The sequence below is a fragment of the Lathamus discolor genome, chromosome 12 (assembly GCF_037157495.1).
Source record: "Lathamus discolor isolate bLatDis1 chromosome 12, bLatDis1.hap1, whole genome shotgun sequence".
Taxonomy (NCBI): Eukaryota; Metazoa; Chordata; class Aves; order Psittaciformes; family Psittacidae; genus Lathamus; species Lathamus discolor.
In genome coordinates this window covers 12,880,256-12,895,133 of record NC_088895.1, presented here as the reverse complement: position 1 = coordinate 12,895,133, position 14,878 = coordinate 12,880,256, and the positions used below count along the sequence as shown (strand labels likewise).

General features: G+C 38.6%; 1 protein-coding gene across 9 annotated transcripts; it reads left to right on the top strand.

Annotated features, from left to right (window-relative positions):
• Window positions 1-19: 19 nt before the first annotated feature.
• On the top strand, window positions 20-14,841 carry RSRC2 (arginine and serine rich coiled-coil 2). 9 transcript variants are annotated; one of them, XM_065692632.1, is made up of 11 exons: window positions 20-154; window positions 2,680-2,741; window positions 3,172-3,328; window positions 3,934-3,977; window positions 6,557-6,747; window positions 7,705-7,848; window positions 11,491-11,613; window positions 11,712-11,791; window positions 12,472-12,701; window positions 13,582-13,671; window positions 14,182-14,841. In XM_065692632.1, the coding sequence occupies exons 2-11, from the start codon at window positions 2,703-2,705 to the stop codon at window positions 14,359-14,361; spliced, it is 1,278 nt and encodes a 425-aa protein (XP_065548704.1). In that variant the 5' UTR covers window positions 20-154; window positions 2,680-2,702; the 3' UTR covers window positions 14,362-14,841. The 9 variants fall into 9 exon arrangements, with proteins under 9 accessions (XP_065548704.1, XP_065548705.1, XP_065548703.1 ...); XM_065692633.1 differs by having other exon boundaries at window positions 21-154; window positions 2,680-2,726; window positions 12,469-12,701; XM_065692631.1 differs by having other exon boundaries at window positions 21-154; window positions 12,469-12,701.
• The last annotated feature ends 37 nt before the right edge of the window (window positions 14,842-14,878 follow it).

The following is a 14,878-nucleotide window of genomic DNA, read 5'->3' as shown; positions in this document are numbered from 1 at the left end:
CCCGCCCCACACTTACATCCGGGCGCCTGGAGGGTTAGAGGGAGGGCGGGGCTTGTTGCCTCGGTTCGCGAGCGCAGCGGTGGCTGAGGGACGTTGAGCCCGTTGCGAAGGCTTATTTGACGGGGAGCGACTTGTCGGGCGCTCGGTCATGGCGGTAAGTGGCGTTCGCTGCTGAGGTGTTTGGAGGGAGGCGAGTTGGGAAGCGGGCTGCTACGGGGCGGGAGGAACAGAGCGTGTGAGACGGGGAGGGCTGGGTCGGGAAGCCGTGTGCGCGGAGAGACAAAATGGCGCCCGCCGCTCCTTCGGTTGCCGGCGCCATGATGAGCCGCGGGGAGGGGGTGGCCGCTTTTCACTCAGTACTTCTTTCCCTGTTTCCAGAAGTTTCTGTTTCATTCCGCTGGGCTCAGGGAGAAGTGAAAGAGGCTTTATGATGGAGGCCGTGTCGTTTTATGGTTGGGGGGAGAAATAATGTAGCCATAAGAGTAGGCGTTTCTCGGGCTGTGGGGCGCAAGTTGCCTGGGAGGGGGGAAGAGGGGGATCATTTTGGTGGTTGGCCTTTGCCCGCTTTTCATTCGTGTAGCTTTCCCCGTCAAGTATTTTTTCTTTGTGTTTGCCTATAGATGTGCTATTTTCAGCGTTTGCTTGCACTCAGTGGTAATTATTTGCCCTCATTTTCCAGTTTTTATAGTTTATATATATAGGAAATGCCTGTGCTATAGTTACCACTGTCCTTTATGTTTATACGCGGCCTAAGAGTGTGGCTTTACTCTCTTTTAAAATTTCTGTACCCTGGTAATGTATAAAGGAGGTTGTGTGGCCTGGTAGCATACAAAGGCATTTGTCCCATGATTGAGTCAAAGAACCAGTAAGAACAGTTACCAACCCGATTTGGTTAATTTCTTTTTGGAAGTTACTAAATCGTTTTGAGTGGAAAAAAAAACAACACAACAAACCCCAAACTAAAAAGCAACTAAACTGGTCTCAAAAGTAATAAGACTCTTCAAAGTTGACTTCAAGTACTTTGTAGTCTTTAATCTGGCATTTAAAGTTCTTCTGTTTTAAAGTTCTTGTCTAAACTTTGACAAGTGGTGAAACAGAGCAAGAGGACCACAAACTTCTGGAGAAAATTAATATTTTTTTAACTATGCATTTTTATATATATATATCTTAACCTGTTAAGAATAAGGTAAATTTTATTGTAAAAAGACTTGCAGAATTATGTACTTGTAGTTTTACCCTTAGATCATAGGTGCTATCTTTGAGGTTCCTCAGAAGTAGGTGAGGGCTTGTTCAAGGAAACCTGAACCTGTGCCCAATCCAAGAGCTGAGAATAGTCTCATTGAAGTCTGTCAGCTTTTTTCTGCTATGTGCTTTTGTAGAGCTGAGAGGTGCATTGCACTTTAGGGCATCAATGAGCAGCAATGTGTATAAATAATGAGACTGGTAGCCTTGGAAAGTGGCGGTGGGCTCAATTTCGTTTGGATACTATGCTTAAAAACCCGGTTAAGTTAGACTGTTTAGCTGGTATTAATTTTTCTTCTCTTCAAGTAAATTTGAAATGTAAATTTATAGGAATTTAAAATTTCTTTCAAACTTCTTGCTGACTTTTAGGAATCTCAGATGAGGGGGGCAGGCTTAGATAAGCAGATGATAGATAGATGTGGAAGGACAAGGGTTGTGATGGCTAAGATCACAATTAGAAGAGTCAGTTCCTGCTCTGACGGCCTCAAGTTTCCAGGATGATGGGTGGGGTATCAGTAGTATTCAGAAGTATCACAGAGAGTGTAGCTAAAGCTCTGCTGCAGGCACACTTATAAGTGGTCAGTGCTGTCCATATGCTGGTTGGTTTTAAACTAGATACCAGTATACCATATGACTGGAGAAGTGATCAGCTGCTTCATCTCCTTTAAAGAGGGATTTTTCTGTAGGTGCATGTTTGTACAGGTGTGAATTAATAAAGAATCAGGCAGATAAAACAGTAGTAGCTGCAATATAAATCCAAACAATTCACCTGTAGCATGTTGTGAACCAAGTCTACCATTAATACACAATATATTAGTGACAATCTGTAATAATAATCTGTTGTGGTTTAAGAAAAACTAGTTGCTTTGTTTTCAAAGTAATGAATATAAATCAGCATTTGAGAGGTTTTCACATGTCTTGATCAATTTGCAGACAGTTCTACCAGTTGCAGCTGGTAGAAAACTATGCAAGTGTGAGTCCTCTTCTATGCTAAATTATCTTCATGAATAGCACATCTGGGCCAAAGTACATCCTTAGTGAAATCTGCTGCTGCCACACAATGTCACGAGGTTTGATTGACTGCCATTGATAAGATTGGACCAACACAGACCAATGAATCTGTAAAGGCGTTGATGAAATCACAGTGACCTTCTTAGCGTGTACTTTTCCCATCCTTTCCTTTTATTGCATTGTACACCAGCTGTACACATTTACTCCTCCAGCGTTGAATCACAAAGCAGTCTTGACTGCTCTGCACAGATTTAATCCTCCTAGGTCAAGGTTTAAGGAAAATGTGACAGATGAATTGTTGGGACAGGTAGATACGTGTTTGTATGAGAGTACATATAGATCACATTTCTACATAAAGATACTGTTTGGGGTTTTTCCTTGTTCAAAAGTTAGCTGTCTGACACTATACCTGATTTCATTTCGTAGGTCATTCCATACTTCAAAATACTATGGGGATTTTGTGCTGTGCCTCGGTAATGCCTGAACTTGTAAGGTGACTTAGATCTGTTGGGACAGTTTTGACCTTAAGTAATCTTAGTCATGTAAATGTTTAAAAGGTAAATGACTTATAAACACCGCCATTTAAAGAAAACTGTGGCTCAGAGTTTAGTCATGCTGATGTTCTCAAAAACACATGGCAAAAGGGCAGTCTGATGTAGTGGGAGAGCAAAATGTTTCTATAAATTAGATTTTTTTAATAAAGTCTTGAAAAAATCAGGCTGTGTGCAGTTACACAGTTCGCTACAACTCTGTCAAGCATTGCCTAGCTACTAATGGGGTGGTTGCTCATGAGATTGTCTTTACAGTAAATAACTTTGACTGTGTCTTCAGGGGAAGTACTGAGTAAATAGTTTTTCTTGCTTTTCAGTCCTAAGCATTTTTTATTTATTTTTTTTAACTTTCTCTCCTCATGTGTAGGGTAGTGATACAGAACGAGATGGAGTAGCCCCGGAAAAGTCTTCCCCAGAAGGAGAGAAGAAAAAGGAACAATCAGATGCTTCTAGTTCTCCCAAAACATCAAAGTCTCATTATTCAAGATCACGCTCGCGGTCAAGGGAAAGACGACGCAAGTCAGGTATGGTCTTAATATGTGCAGAGTTGCTTAGTAATGTTCTGTTGTGTGCTTGTAGAACTGAAATTTCTTTAAAGCTGTTTTGGAAAAAATAGTCTTAGCTCCAGTAATTTGCTAGAATTGGGATAAAAGGAAGCTGCTAATTTTGGTTTGTATCGTAAATGTGTGATATTGAGACTTTACAATTTTAATGATAGAAGTGCTAAGGAAAAAGGTCTTGTCTTTGTTCAGGCGATTGGGGGTGAGGGGTGGGTGGAGGATGGGCAACACCAAACAGAAAAATGTGCTACTTTGTATTCATCTTAATTAGATATGCTTAGGCTGGGATACTTCTGCATGGTTGTAACAAAAATAGGGTTATCTGGCTGGAGAATGCAACTAGAGTTTGGCATGGTCTAATTTTTCACTGTCAGAGCTTAAATACATGAAAAGAACTGGGAAGAAAAGCTACAGTTTGCTTTCTGCAGTAGATACTTAAATAGTGTTGTTTGTTTTCTAGATCTATTCTTGAATTAGGGGGGTGGAATAACTGAAAGGAACTAGAAAGATTGTAGCCAGCTGACCTCCTCTTTAACTTGGTAAACAACAATAAATGTTTTCTTCTGCAGATACTGAAGGAAAAAAACACAGAAGCCGGAGCAGAAGCAAAGAGGTAATTAACACTTTGTAGTGTTTAGGTAATTTTACAATACATCTTAAAAAGTATCTTGTAGTAATGCACATATGTGTAACCCTATGTAAATGACTTAATGGTAAGTACAAGAAATTAGAAACGTTAAGCTTAAAAATGGATATGGAGATCCTTTCATAGTGAAGCATGATTGCAGCCTTCATGTTGACAAGGTAATAGTTTTATAGAAAAATGCTTTCAGAAACTAGTAACTTTTTTATTTTCTTTTTTTTCTTTTGTACTTTTTTTGTGGAAACAGCAGAAAAAATTCATGTGGAGAAGTAGCATGGTGTTCTTGCTGACTTTCACAGAGCTTCCATTAATTGAAAGCCTTGGGTGGCTTTATTCCTGGCCAATGTTCAGGACTTTCACTGATACATACCTGTCTCCTTAAATCTATGATAAATAATTCCTCACCTGACTGAGCTCTGTTTATTGCATCCTTTAATTGTGAAAGATTGTCACAGCTTGACAAACAGGCTGAGTCAGCTGGAAATACGGCACTTGCAGCAAAAATTTCAGAGGACTGTCTCTTTTTTTTAAAAATACATATGCCTGTATATGTATATAGGGGAGTGAGAAGAGACAGCATCAATGATACCTGGAAAACAACTGGCTTACACACCAGAGAAGAGTTGAAATGAGCAAATCAAAAGCATCAAAATAGTCACAAAGAAGCTTATGCCATGTGGGGCAATAGCAGGCTGGGTCAAATGAGGGACTTCTTAACTTTGAACCCGGTTCAGGAACGTCTTCTCCCATTCCAATGGAAGCTCTGTTTAAAAAAGGAGTGAGAAAAAGTAAGCGAAATAATCTAGGAGAGTTTTTGTGAAATTGAATATATTGTTTAGCTCACATGATAACATTTCTATAATAAATCATACTCAGCGTGCTAATGCGCGAAGAGACTGAACTGAAGACGCTGCAGACTCAGATAGCAAAATTATAAGCCTACTTCATGATAAGGTAACTATTAGTCATTCAAACTCATTTCCCTTAAAAATATCTTAAATCCGTTATGGGATATAATGGTGGTGTATTACTAATTGTGTGCCTGAAAGATGGGATTTAAAAATAAAAAAAAAAGCTTAAAAAAGGAAAAAAGACATCACTTGTAATTGTGTCCAGTGCTTTGCCATGCTGATGGATCTAATCCCACGCTATTTACTTAGCAGTTGCTAAGTTTCACAGCGTGAACAGATGAGGAATAATGTCCTACAGTAGATGTATTGCTTTCATTCATTTGCAATATTAAGCCCTTTCTCTGTAGGCTAAATACTGAATATCAGAGCAAATAATGTAAATACATACTTAAAACTAATGTAGAGGTAACACCTCCAACTTGATGTGTTTTTATGTAACAACTGGTTGTTCAAGGAGTTACATGTGAAATACTGTAAAAGCAGGTTAAATATCTAACATTATAACTTGAAGAGCTATTATCAAATACCTATATAGAAATTAATGAGTTACAAAGCCTTATATGAGCTAATTACAGCACCTTCTCCAGACTATTTTGAAAGAGAATGTTATGATTATAGAAAAGGTTTTATGAGTAGTTAACATTTAGGTAAGCAAAAAATCCTCTGAAGAATTTGGATTTGGTCTGAAATGAGTATATTGATACGCGGATAGACTATCCGTGTATCAGTATCATGCTTAAATTTTGACTTAAATCTCATGTTTAAACAATATTTTAAGTAGGCTATGCTTCTGTGCTAGGAAGATTTCAAAATAAACTGGATATATTAAGAAAAGGTGTTGATGTCATGTCTTAGTCTCTAAGGAAAACACCGGCAAAAATCAGGCCTGACCTTGCTAAATACTTTAGGCATTGCAGCTATAAAAAGGAACCCTTTTTTTAAGAGGCACTGCAGGAAAAGATTGCAGTATAGTGGAGCAGCATATCTTTAATTTAAAACCATTGAGGAGGTCCCAGTGATGCATGTTAGTTTTAAATAATAAGTTTGGGATGTCAACCATGTAAATTTACTGTTTTGTTTTGTAAAAACTGTTGTTACTGACTGAAAAGAGTTTTGCTCTAAGAAGTAATTATCTACTGATGGATAGAAAAATCCTAGTTCTAAAAGCAAAATACGTGTGTGCAACTATGCATGGATTTTGGTAACTTTCTACATAGTAGACTTAGGCAAATACTTAAATAGTCACTATTAAGTATACTTTAATATACTAAATAAAAATCCACTATGAGTGTATAAATGCATATTCAGAAATGGTCAGGTATTTAAAGATAGGTACTTATTACATGTTTGGAATGGAGACAGTAACTGCCAATTGCTTTTGTAACAGTGCTGTGAACTCTTATGCAAACAAATCCTTTAGGCATTGGGGAGGAGGGAAAAGGGGGGAAAAATTATAGAGTGCATTTGCAGCTTTGGGTAATTGGTGGCATTAGGTAAAATAGCCATCGGTCATGATTGAGTCACACTCCTAAGGTTACTAATGTTACATCACAACTTATCATTTTTATCTTCTGATACCCATACTAACTCTCTTTGTTGCACTATTTTCCTGAAAGAACCAACTTCTTCTTAAAACAGGCAAGAAGACATGAATCCAAAGAGAAGTCCTCCAAGAAGCACAAATCTGAAGACCACAATGACAAAGAACATTCTTCTGACAAGGGAAGAGATAGCCTAAATTCGTCTGAAAATGGTGAGGATAGACATAAACGCAAAGAGAGAAAATCATCCAGAGGGAGAAGTTACTCAAGATCAAGGTCTCGTGAAAGGTAAGTTGTTTTGCATGATTATTCTGTTTCAAGTACAATTGCAAAAGCAGGGTTTGGAATTTGTGTAGACTTACGAAGGACAGCTGAATTACGTTACGGACCTAATTTAATGTTAAAGCATCCATTTCTGTGGCATGTTTCAGTTTTCACTGGGGGGTGCATTTGCTGCTACTTGGGATTTTTAATTTTTTTTTATTTGTTTCTGAGAAAAGGTACAAAATAGCTCTAAGGCTTTGTATAAGTGATGTGTGTCATAATTAGTATATGCAGTATAGAAAAAGTTATAAACAGTGCATTAAACATTCCCTGTTGTCAGTGGCAGGAAAAAATATACATCTTAGCACTGTCATGCCCTTTTACCTCCCTAAATCAAGAGCCTACCCAGAGACAATGCTGTCTGAGGCCTCTTAGCACACTGATGGTAGGAGAATTACATGGAACAAACAAGTTGCTGGCAGCAGAACTTTTCAAGCAGCTCTGCTATAGCTGAGGGATCTGTAGCGAATATGATAGCAAGGAGCAAGCTTCAGCTAATGATACACTGAGGGACTGTGTGTGACTCACTAGCTGAAATTTGGGCATCTCTTCCCTAAGGTATTGGAGTACCATGGGGAGGAGTTTTGTTGCCTTGAATTTCAGACTCCTGCATCAGACTAGTATGGTTGTAATTGTTTTGATACGTACACTGTAATGAATAAATGAACAGCTATAGTGATGAGTTAATTGTTTATGTAAACTCTGTAACTCTTGGTGGTAGTGTGTGGGTCATTTCCGATTTCATCCCTGGCCTTACAACATAAACTGCTTCAGGCGTGAACTCTTCCATGTGTAGTTTGCGGTCTCCCCAACCTGCCTGATGCATTTTGTCCTGTGATGACAAACCTGTGTGTGACTCCTTAAGTAGAAGCTGAATTAAACCACGAGAATATCTGTCAGAATTTGGGATGTGTGTTTCAGACGTCATCGTAGCAGAAGTCGCGATAGGAAAAAATCCCGATCTCGCAGCAGAGAGAGGAAACGACGTATAAGATCTCGTTCTAGATCAAGATCTAGACACAGACATAGGAGTAGAAGCAAAAGCAGATCTAGGAGTAGAAGCAGGTAAGTGTTAACTTCTGTATACACTTAGTGGTGGTGTTTGGCTGAACATTCTGTGGTGGGCTGATATGTAGAAGAATGATGTGTTTGCCACTTAATGTATGTTCAGTGTAACTAAATGTGTTTGGCTCTCTCAGCTGTGTTGATATACAGCTGGTTAAGGACTGGATAGTTTACACACAGTGATAGAAACACTTGTCCTAGACAGCTGAGGTATCTCAGATTCTTGGCTTTTCATCGCATGATTTCTTGCTGGCAATTGGAATTGCTTTAGTAGTTATTTTGTGGGTATCTTATAAAACCACCATGTTGGAACTTATGACTGATAAAGTCAAAGAAAAGTAAGTAAGTATTTTGAGTAATAATGATTACCACAGTTCAGGCTCTTTTGGTTTCTTGTACCACAACTGAATTCACCTTTTTTAAATAGGATATTTAAGTAATACTTCAGTGGAAAAGCTGAAAAATAAGCTACAGCTAACCCTTGATACAAGAGTAGCGGGGCTGGCAAAGCACTGCTTTAAAAATACTATTGTATTTATCTCTTTTGTGTCTGTATATCAGAACAGTGAAGTTTTAACTGGGAATTCCTGGGTGTCAGAAGAGATAACTGATCAGAAGCTAATCCTGATCAGCTCCATGAAGTTCATTTAAAACTGTTTTGTCTGTGAAGTAGCACAGTTAGTGTAGCATTAAGGTGAATTTTGAGTTCGATGGACTATTTCTGATCCAAATGTGCTGTTCTTTGTTAGTGATTACCAACTCCGTTTTGCTGTGCACAACATGAGAATATTTATTATGTTAATTTTTCTCCATATCTTGGTTGCTTCCATTTCTTCCTTAAATTCTAGAAGCACAGATAAAAACCCTTTTAGCTAGACACATCCTGGCTTACTCTGGGTCTGTTTCGCAGAGTTGAAATCCATGCCTCCCTGGGAATATGCTGGAAGTTAGTGTTTTCCGATAGTGATGAATTGTTCGGTATTTTAGTGTAGAGTTCTGAGTCTTGTTTGTATGTTTCACCTTTGTGTTCTTAATGCCCTGCAGTGTTTTCTGAATGAGCAAATTGAAGTAAGATTTAATGACTACTACAGTTCCATTCTGTTCCCTCCTACTTGTTTAAACAAGTAGTTTGAATACAAATCAGTGTCCCTTCAGAGTTTTCAAGGAAGTGTTGACGGTGTTCAGTTAATTAAGTATTTTCACTAGAGGATTTTAAATTGCATATTTAAAGGGAGTAGAAGTTGGTTATGACTACTCAGCATTACTGTGGATCCTTGGGAATCTGTCACACTTGTGTAATGTTACATCACTTGTGAAACTGTTCAGAAGACTATTATCTTTCTGAAGAAGTAGTTGAATTATGTGGTTCGTGTCCTATTTTACTTTGGCATGCACTTTGTACTAAACTTTCAGCTGGGGTGAGTAGAGCTGGGTCTTCAGTTGCTATGCATGTCACATGCCATTTGATTTGAAAACCGTTTAATGTTGTTTAAGACACCTTCAGCATGTGTTAGGCTTCAGTTGCTCATTATTTCCACTTACCATAGGTGATGTGCAGTCCTGTTTTTAAAAGTTCTTTGAACATTTTATGTTTAATGGCCTCATGAAAACTCTGCATCCCAGAATAGTGTTTTGCTTCTACAGTGGAATTGAAATTGCATGAAACGGAATGGCAAGTGTGGGAAGAAAAAGTAAGGGACAGTCAAGAACTTAGGAATTTCTTCAACTGGAGACGTTAGATAGTGATAGGCGTACTGCAAGAATCCATTTCTTAAGTGAGGCATAAGTCGCTGCTAAGAGTAGTTAAAACACTTCATCAAGTTCTGGGTTCAGGTGAGGCCTTTGGAAAGAGAATTATGAGGCAAGTCTCAAGGCAAACTCTTCACAAGCTAGATAAACATGATGTGGAAACCTACCCTGTTAAAGCTCAACTACGAAATGAATGCCCTCATAATTTGTTGTGTTACAGTTAGAAGTTCTTGTAAATAGTGGAGCTTGACCTTCTCTTGATGGTTCTCTGCATAATCTCAAGCTCCCATTTTCAAGTGACCTGTCCTTGGTAGCATTTAAACTAGTCTTTTTTGTTCTGTGGGTGTGTAGACCCTCCTGGCAGTTCTTTTGTGGCATGGCTCTGATTAAATGCTAGGTGGAAAACGTGACACCATCTGCTTGTTTCAAATGGAAATACTTAAATACAAAAGCTCAAACATTTATTTCCTTGATGTTTACCAGTGCAGTAAAGCATCAGACCAAAGACAAGACCAAACTACAGTAGTCAGCACGGAAAAAATGAAGGTATCTTTGAAACATGCATTACATCTTATCTCAGGAATGCAGATCTGTCACTTCCCAGTGCCTGAATCTGCATCTTGTCATCTTCTGTGAAAAGATAAGTCTCGCCTCCTTTGTGTTCTACCAGATTTGTCATGTAAACAAGGATCTCTTTTTGTAACTTCAGTCTACATTTCGTGATGTTTGTAGATGCTGCCCAAGTTGCGAACAGAAGAAGCAGAATATCAGAATGCCATTTCAGATGGCTGTTGTCACGATAGCTGTTATCTCAAGTTAGCTGTTATCTCAAACGGCTGATAACATTTAAGTGTAAAATTGCAGAAACATCTTTGTGCATCTCAACTTGCTGTTAATGGCAAATCTGGGGAAAATGTGCAGGATTCCTCCTGTAATTTAAGCTTTGTTGGACACTTCCAGTATTGATGATTTCTTTGTTTAAAACATCGGTGTCAGAGGCTTAACCAGGGATAAACCCTTACCTCTTGTAGATGCTAATGATCCTGGCAAAAGGAAACATTGCTAATAGTAGTTTAAATGCGTATTTCGAGTGCTTGTTGCTTAGATGGGATTAGATAAGTATGCCATAAGAATGACCTGTACTTGGGAGGACTTGGGGAGAAAGTTACTAAAGGAGAATTTAACTGAATATTTTGGTGTTTTGCTTAAAAATATATTTTAACTGGGTTCTTTTCAGATTTTCAGGCTCCAGATCATTCATGCTTCATAGCTCCCCGACAGCACTGTTCCTCTTGAGCAAACCTGACATAAATTACATGTGTTTAAATAAGCTTTTACATTTAGCTTGATACCCTCCCTCAAACAGTTGTCCAGGGTGTATTTAGCGAAGAGATACAGAAGGGAGAGAAATAGTAATATCCCTGAGTACAATTCCAGTTTTTAAATTGGGCCTCTTTAAATTGCCGTTGTTTACCATAATTCCAGTGCTGTGAGGCCTTTATGGTTTTAAAGCATTCCTGTAACTTGATCCATTTTACAGTTTTCTTGCAATTGTCTTTACCAAAGTTGCACGATGCTTTTTTCTTGTTGGGCTTTAGAATGAAAATCTCTAGAGGCTATCTACATGTTGTAAACACTAAGTGTAAGAGGGTAAACAAATACCCAGAATTACATGTTCTGTTACATCTTACAGTTGGAAATCTTCCATTTTTGCTCTGTCTTGTTACAAAGCAGATGTGACTGCTACGCTGTTCTAGTATAATCTCTGTGAAGCAGTTACTGAGAGCTCTCCAAATTAAGCAGTTTTTCAGAGTTGTGATCAGATACTTTATGAAATGTTAAGCAGTAGATGTGCCTTCATTGTTTTAGCAACTCTGTTAAAATTGGTTACAGAGACCGAAAGAAGAGAAGTGAAAAGCCCCGAAGGTTCAGCAGAAGTCACAGCCGGAGTTCGAGTCCGCCACCCTTTCGGGGACGAAATACAGCTATGGATGCGCAGGAAGCATTAGCCAGAAGGTTGGGAATTGTTAATGATTTTAATGATACATGATATAAATAAGCTTCTGCTGTTGATATAGCATGTCTTAAGTATTTTTATTCTCATGTACTTCCAGACTGGAAAGAGCAAAGAAACTGCAAGAACAAAGAGAGAAAGAACTGGTTGAAAAACAGAAGCAACAGGAAATGGCTGCAGGTAGTCCATGTGTATTATATGGATTTGTAAACAATAGTGTGAGTGAGAAATAGTGTAGGCTTATGTGCTGAGTGTGACAGTCCTGTTCACAGATGTGGAGGTTGTCTGTGTAGTTGTTAACTTGGTCCATATATAAGAAACACCACTAGAACTAGGAAATGTGGGGGAAAAAAAACTAAACCAAACCCACAAAACCAAAATAAAGAAAAAACCCCAAACAAATATAAACCCCCAACAGAAATGACAAGGATTTCTTATCACTTACCAACTATACAATGAAAATGTTGTATGTTAACCATCACAAAATCATGTACCAGCTTATTGAACCATTCCTTTAAGCATCATTAAGCAAGAGTTTGAAAGCTGTTACCAGCTCAGGGGCATTTAGAAGCATGAGCTACATGAGATTCAGTTTTAGTTCTAGCTTACTAAAACTATGGGAGACTGGTTTCTTAATCGACAAATAATGTGTATTTTACCATGCATTTGTTGTTTGAACATGTTCAAATTCTGATGAAGTGTTTTGGGGTTTTGTTTGTCAGGGTTTTGGGGATGGGGGTTGATTTTTTTTTTTCTTTTGTTTTGTTTTGTTTTGTTTGTTGGTCTGGGGTGATGTGGGTTTTTTTTCCCCCAAATCTAAACTTCCTGTCTGATAACAAGTTCTCTTTCTGCTACAGCAGCTGCAGCCACGGGAGGTTCTGTTATTAATGTTGCTGCTCTTCTGGCATCGGGAACACAAGTAACTCCTCAAATAGCAATGGCAGCTCAGATGGCAGCCCTGCAAGCGAAAGCACTAGCAGAGACTGGAATAGCTGTCCCCAGCTATTACAACCCAGCTGCCGTGAACCCAATGAAATTTGCTGAGCAAGAGAAAAAGCGGAAGATGCTTTGGCAAGGCAAAAAGGAAGGGGTAATGTTGTCTTTTCTTACTTTCATAAAAGTTGTTTGGAAACACCGTGCACTCAATTTAAGGATGTTTGTCAATGCTATTTCCAGCAAAATTACTTTCACACCTGATAGGAAGTTTTCCTCTTAACAGCAGCCCAAGATAAAACTTCAGGGGTGAAAGGACTTACGATAACTAGACCTTCAAGTGGCAAATGGTTGTGACACAAGCCTCAGGAAAAACCCTGATGGCATAAAATTGCAGAGGTATAATTGGATTGTAAAGTTACTTTTGCCAGTTTGCCTTGCAACTAAATATCAAAGGCAGATGGTCTCCTTTTACTGAGAAATGATGGCTGAGGTAGAGAGATGTGACTGACCACTCCTGTCTGTGACTGTAGAGAGTTTTCATTTGAGTGTTGTATCCTCTGCTGTTCCAGGCTTTAAAAACAAGTCTGCAAATCTTGCTAGTAACTCTGCAGGAGCAGAATAAGGCATTACAAAAGCTAGTGGAAGTTATAAATACAAATAGGTTTTCAGACTTACGCTGTGTCAAACAAATGCTCTTGCAATTAGTGAAGTGTTTTGAAACCCCTGGTTAACTAAATGTCCTGGGTTTACATATTTACATTCTCCTGATTCTCCTCCCCATCCCTCCGGGAGTGGGGAGGGTCGGGGGTTGTTAGTGGACGAGCTGTGTGGATCGGTTTAAACCATGACACTAAAGTTCCCTCACAAAAAGTTTCTTGTGAGGAGGGTGCATGAATGTGGGATCTGACTTGGAAACCTGTTACCTCCAGCTGTGCAATGGGCCCAGTTTGAATACTGCTTTTTTGGTTGTTCCTGTGCTGTGATGTTAACAGAAGCTTGTGTTTAAAGGTGATACATCTTTTTTACTTATACAGGACAAATCACAGTCTGCAGAAATATGGGAAAAGTTAAACTTTGGAAACAAGGACCAAAATGTCAAATTCAGAAAACTGATGGGCATTAAGGTAAAGAATTAAAGGATTCTGAATATGTAACTAAGTTTATCATTAGTCATAGCGTAGTGATTTCTTTATTTTAAAGTGTACGTTAACCAGGAAAGATGTTAGTTAAACTACTACTACCTGAGGTAGTTAAAATAAGTATTATAAAGTTCACAAGCAGCATCTAAATCTGAATTCAGTTCCAATTCTGGGATTTCATTGTGTTTCTGCCTAGCAAGGCAACTGTTACAATCAGTGTTTGCTATAACCAGTATGTAGAATTCAGACAGTATTGCTTTGTATTGATCACTTATCTGGAGACATTTATTTGAATGGGTTGGGAAGAGGAAGCAAATGAAGGCCCCTTTGTGTCTTGACAGGGAGGGGAAGGTGATGCTAGAATGTTCCAGCAATAAAGCCAAATGCTTGAATGATTACTTTGGAAATCAACAAAGCAAAATTGTTCTGTTTAGGGTATCTGCAAACACTGCTCTGACCACAGCTAATGTCTGTTTCCTTCTGTCTGGTTTCTAGAGTGAGGATGAAGCCGGCTGTAGCTCTGTTGATGAAGAGAGTTTCAAAACCCTGAAACAACAGGAGGAGGTCTTCCGAAATCTAGATGCACAGTACGAAATGGCAAGGTCACAGACTCATACACAAAGAGGAATGGGATTGGGATTCACATCTTCCATGCGAGGAATGGATACAGTTTGAAAAACGAGAGGGAAAAGAGGCAGATTTAAAGTTTGGGACTGTGGAAGGTTCTTGTTCAGCTGTTGGGTCCTTGTTCACCAAAAAGCTAGCATTCTAGCTTGCATGGGTGTTGCATTGACTTTAATTTATTAAAAAAAAAAAAATACAATTTTTTTTGTAAATATCAGATCAGTGATACTGGTGTTAGTGTTGTAATCAGGTTATACCCACTTCCATTAAACTTGACAGAACTATAGAAGGACAGTATTTTTTAGTTAAAAGTTCTACTTTTCAAACCAAGCAGCAGATGGGATAAACTCATACATGGGTATTTCGTGTCCACTGTCTTGTGTACTTTTGTACTTTAACCTTGTACAGTTATTTTCAATTCTTGAAACATGAAAGAAACATTGTGTAGATGTTATTTAGCAGTCTGGGCCAACAGGCACATAATTCAGTGCAGAAACCCTGGTTAATAATAAAGACTTTTTTTTTCTCTAAGGTCTTCCTTTACATTAATCAAGTTGTCTTTTGGGCC

Excerpts from the sequence above, each read along its gene's own strand:
- RSRC2 (XM_065692631.1), top strand. The coding sequence starts at position 2,703 with ATGGGGATTTTGTGCTGTGCCTCGGTAATGCCTGAACTT. Across the intron at positions 3,978-6,556 it reads GCCGGAGCAGAAGCAAAGAG|GCAAGAAGACATGAATCCAA; the intron begins GTAATTAACACT and ends TTCTTAAAACAG. Across the intron at positions 13,672-14,181 it reads GAAAACTGATGGGCATTAAG|AGTGAGGATGAAGCCGGCTG; the intron begins GTAAAGAATTAA and ends TCTGGTTTCTAG.